Here is a 5,397-nt window from a genome sequence, read left to right on the forward strand (position 1 = left end):
TTGCCCCAAACCCTGTCCCAGCACCAATCCCTCCTTCACCGTGGGGGTGTTGATCTGCCCACCCCACCATGCCCCTTTCCTCCCCTTCCACCACAACAGACTTACCAGCTAGATGCAGCTGTATTAAGCATCGTAAAGGAACCAATCACCCTTTTTATAACATTGTTCTTATGGGAAAATTGGTTCCGAGTTACAGCATTTCAACTTACAATGGGGTTTTCAGGAACCAATTGCATAGTAAGTCTGAGGACTGCACTGCCTGTACATACATTTTACTAATAAAAATATTTATTATTTTCTGGTTTTCAGACCAGTGTTTAAAGATAGCTTTCATGCCAAGACTAATAGTGTTACTGATATCATCAGAAATCCTGTATAAAATTCTTAAATGTGACATCCAAATGAAGGTAACTGTACTCAATCTGAGAGGGTATGTTTTAAAATCTAAACTTTTTAAGCAGTGAAATGAGATGAAAGAGACAGCAAAGGGGTCAGAAGAGACTAGATCAAGAGCTGTATAAGGAGAACAGTAGAAATCATCCATGCCACACCAGTGGCTGCAAAAGAACGTAATACCTCTTAGCACCACCTCCATCCAAAGCCTGAAACAATCACCACCACCAGTATATATGGCTTCCTTTTACCACTAAGTTCTTACCATTTTTAATTATACAGTTAAACAACAAAACGTGTGAGAGCAAGTACAGAATATACTTACAAGTGTTTCTGACCAAGACAGTGATTAACAATTTACCTTTGGCTATATCTTCATCTTCTTTGTTTTTGCTCAATGATGATGCACCGTTCTTGGCAACGCTTGGAACAGTCTGCAAACATATTGGCACAAACATTTTGTCATCGCAGATCATGCTCCTTTTAGGGGAAACACTGCCTCAGGACTCCCCAAGAAGCAATCATGTTCAGTCTCCCCCTCCTGAATGATCCCCGGACACCAGCTCTAGGATGGCTTCACAAGGGGCAAGCCTCTGACTTTGAGACCCTGGGTCTTTTCTTCCTGCTTTCTCTGGCAGTCCATAGCACCCCTACCTTGGGTTTTCGGGGGGGAGGAGGGGAGGTCAGAATGTCACATTCCCAACACAGCAGGCTTCTCAGTTTCGAAAGTGCTCTATATTTTGCCACTGAAGTTCCTTCTGCCCTCCCTGAGATTGCGCTCTTTTCTCTCCACCTTGTCTTCCCTGGGACTACTCTCTTCCCCACCTTTTGTCCTCCCTAGGACTACCCTCTTCCACTCTCAGAACCTTACTCTCTCTCTCTTCAGGCACAATCAGCCATAGTTGCAACAAAAAACTGTTGCAAAACTATAGTATTGATCCAGGAGCTAAGACTCACACAACAAAATTAAATGTAATATTATGAGGAATCTATCAGGGAGCAGTCTCACACCCTGCAGCCAGACCCAGACTGCCACCTCTTTCAAGTACGATGTCCTATTTGTGAAACCATTTACAGTAACGCACACTCACACAGAGCCTCCCCAAGCGCTCTCCACAGGGACGGCAGGCTAGAATCAGCCCACTTGGCCTCTTTGGTCACAGAAACTCCTGAATAGATGTTTCAATATGGGCCTCTTCACTTAATACAGAAACTACACTTTATTTACTTCAAGAAGAGGCAGGAGAATCAAAAGGGGGTCTCATTTTATTACTATTCTTCCAACCATTGCCCTTTATCCCCGTCCCCAGATTCTCCCCACCCATCCAAAAAGAGAAGAGTAGTTCTGTAGACTCAGATGAAGTTAGTCCACCTTTCTCTCAAAGTATCCTTCAACCTCTCCCATTGCAAGGACACACTCTCCAAGTACAGCAACAGCAAAGGTCACCAGTCGCATTAAGCAAGAGTTGGAGTATGGCTCAGAACTGGACCAAAGGAAGAAGAGCCACTCCCTACCTCTACCTGTGCAGAGAATGGAGGTGAGGGACAAAGTTGCCTGCTACCTTTAAAAGTTAAAAGGAAACAGAGCAAGCAATCTCAAACACCATGGGATACTTTCTTGGAGCTTTCAGACATCAGAACAGGGTAGGGGATCTTGGGATACCAGAAAGACAACACTCAGTTTTAGACACTAGAAATTATGCTGGCCTTAATCCCCTAAACAAAAACATTATTTTCCAAATACATCAAAAAGTTAACAAACCTCATGAAGTAAACGGAACTGAGGACACGTCCAGATAAAAATGTAAAACTGCAATCAGTTGACCCAACATATATTTGGTTGCCTGGTTTAACAGTGTATGTTCAGTCAAAAAGCTCCACAATTTTAAATCTTTTGCCTCTCTCTGGGTTTGGTTTTTTAACTTCAAGGCCATGCGACAAGGACGGGAGGCATGCAATACATGGCTCCCCAGCCTCTCCAAAGATGAACAACCTTGAATTAGTTAATGAGTGAGGTATTTACCTTGTCCCCATTACTCCCATTCAAACACCTACAAGTGCTTGTGCGAAGACACACAACAGGCAGGGCATTTAAATTCAAGCTACTGCCATCTCAAAAAATCTAAAAACACACTACGGCTTGGTCTAGGATGGTCAGAAATGTGCTCTCCAGTTCCCATATCGCTGGTATGTAACACTCCAAAATCCCTGCCCATATTCTGTGTAAAAGAAAGGAAGGGGAAAGAAAAACAGAAAAACAAAAAAAAACCCCCACAATGAAAAAATTATACTAGTTTCACAGCCTGCACCTTTAAATATTAACAAAATACCTTATCTGATATATTTGTCAGAATTTTACCCACACGTGCAAAATATAAAACACACTGCTAACGATCTAGCATGAACAAAGGACTGAATCTGTGCATTACCTGAGAACCAGCTGCAGGAAAAGTTATTCCCTCTTCTTTAAGAGATTTAATAGTTGCGGCTATTAAGCTAAATTGAGGATCCTTTTGAAATTCTTCTGACCATTCCACCATTAAAGCTTTAAGCTTTTCGCACACTTTTGGATGAGCCTAAAACAAAATAATGGTAAATGTATAAAGATGGATACTTGTACATGTAAGAGCAGAAACCAATCTACATTTTGCCAATCACAGCCTTTTAATTAAGAGAGTTAACTACAAACATTCCTATAAGATTTTAATTCTCTCTCTCAAGCAGGAGTATTTATTTCCCAATATTGATAATTTGAGTAGATCTAGAGCTGACAGTGCATCACTTAACGTAAGAATCAGGCACTATACCAGCAAAAACAAGATTCAAAAGATTATCCATCCAATAAAGCAAACACAGCATCTTCTACAGCAGGGGTGGACAACCCATGACCTGCTGAGTAAGGGGCAAGGTGGGGGAGGGGGGTCTGCAGCACTTCAGTGTGGGGGAGGGGAGGCTGGGATATAGCAATGCGTGCGGGGATGGAAGTGGCCTCAACTCAGAGTAAAGCTTTATTAAAACACCCTCCCCTCTATACAAAGGCTCCAAAATGCCACCGACTCCTGTTCTACACCATATTTTCCACTTTGCAGCACAAGAAAATAGAAAATACTTCCCTACAACTACTGGAATCTCATCATTTCATTAGTCCGTTAGGTCCATTTATAGCACAAATTTTTAACAGTTCTCCAAAGAAAACTGCCTGACAAAGGCTGAACTTGGATCCTGGGACTGTACACCTGAGCTACAATGCTGCAATGCAAAAGAGATTCGTCCTTATCTGAAGGACAGATACAAAAAAGTCACACTCTTAACCACTGTTACCCAGATTGCAGGTAACCTTGCAGGTAAGAGAGCCAGAAACAGGTCTACAGCCTGACATTTTACTTGCTTGCACTTCAAAACACAAAAACAAACATTTTTCCCAAAAATCTATCTGGCTACCCAGGGCTGCACAGCGCAGATTCTCATCTCTACAGGCTGGGGAGACTCAAGAGGTAGGAAAAGGGTGGCATGCAGATTGCCAGCATGTCTTCTTGAATTTGCTGAGTTCTCCAAATTTCCCTACAGACTATACCTAATATTTATATTCTACTATTCTAGTAAATGACCTCTGATTGCTTTCAAGTATCTTGGTTTCATTGAAACTTTTGAAACTGGATGAAACCAGATCTCTTGTGGACTTGGAAGGTGTCAATTAGTTGGGATTTATATCCTTAGGAGGATTTTTTATCTCCACAACTCTGTGCTGTCACCCTTGCTGCTGCTGGGCGGGCAGGGGGCACCTTGCCAGGGTAGCACAGGGCTCCCAGCAGCAGCAACAAACTTCCCTGCCTGGCCCCACTCTGCCCTGCCACAGAAGGTTTTGCCCACTGGAGTGCGGAGGCCCTGGAGAGAGGGCAGCAGGATGGGGAGCCCGAGCCCGCACACGCCACCCCATGCACAGATCTGGGGACCATATGTCCCCCACGCCCTCCTGGAGTGCACGCAGTGGTGGGAAGCCAGTACCCTCCTGCCCCTGATGAGCCACACATGGCCCCATCCCACTCCCCACCTGGGCCCTCAGGTCGCACATTCTGCCCCAGACCCCACACACTGCCCGGCTGGGCAGCAGCCCCTGCCCAACTTCCTCCCCGCTTCCCTAAAGCAGCCTCAATCCCCTCCAACCTCCCTGCCAGACTTACCTGAGGGAGCTGCTCTCCAAGCTGCCTGGAGGCCATGTACATGTGTGAGCACACACATGCACGACACCCCCTGCCTGACCACCCTCCTCCTGCTCCCAGTAGCCCCTTGCAGGCTGGAACTCTGCCTGCCTGCAGAGAGCTCTTTGCAGATGTGGACAATCTGCGTGTTTCTCAACTGCGAAGGAAAACCCATGTTTTTTTTTCCATTTTTCCATAGAAAACAGAAAACCCAGATCCCTACCCATGCCTGATATAGTTAGACATGTTACTTCCCTTATTTTGCTGATCAAGCTAGTTGTCACATCTACAAAGGTTCATGCTATGGTCACTCAGAAACAGCCTTTGAACCTTCTGCTTAGCCACACTTCTGCAGTTTGGTGTAGGTCCCTTGAAAATGGCCACAGCCAGCAACACTATCCCAAACTTCCTTTCCACCTTGATTCCACGTGTTTTTCACAGCCCTGCCCCATCTTCTCCTGCTAATGCTCCAATTTCTTCTCCACAAGCACCTTGTCCTACATTCCTATACCTAAATCCTCAACCTAAACAGTCAGGCAGAGACTGAATACTATACGATCTCCTCCTTTCCCATGCTAGTCTAATCAGTTCTGTTAAAAAGACAGAAAATACCCGCCCCCCCCCACACACACACACCAGAGCAACCCCATTATCTTAGTTTGTTCGTCTTTCCTCCATCCCTCTCTGATGTCTACACTGACCACAACAAGATATCAATAAACTGTAACTCTGGGAGGAGAAGGTGTACAGAGAGGAAGAAGAGAGACACCTACACACTTGCAAATAAATTAAATAAATTTCATAG

At 44.6% G+C, this 5,397-nt stretch overlaps 1 protein-coding gene across 2 annotated transcripts in view; it reads right to left on the reverse strand.

The window, feature by feature from the left end:
- Window positions 1–5,397, reverse strand: part of STAM2 (signal transducing adaptor molecule 2) — a 54,993-nt gene that overhangs the window by 12,309 nt on the left and 37,287 nt on the right. For both annotated transcript variants that reach the window (XM_019554126.1, XM_019554125.1), the window contains exons 5-6: window positions 2,823–2,969; window positions 755–827 (exon numbers count right to left, since the gene is read on the reverse strand). In XM_019554126.1, coding sequence (XP_019409671.1) covers window positions 755–827; window positions 2,823–2,969 — 220 coding nt within the window. The remainder of the gene's footprint in view (window positions 1–754; window positions 828–2,822; window positions 2,970–5,397) is intronic.

The sequence above is a fragment of the Crocodylus porosus genome, unplaced genomic scaffold (assembly GCF_001723895.1).
Source record: "Crocodylus porosus isolate Cpor-Errol unplaced genomic scaffold, CroPor_comp1, whole genome shotgun sequence".
Lineage (NCBI taxonomy): Eukaryota > Metazoa > Chordata > Crocodylia > Crocodylidae > Crocodylus > Crocodylus porosus.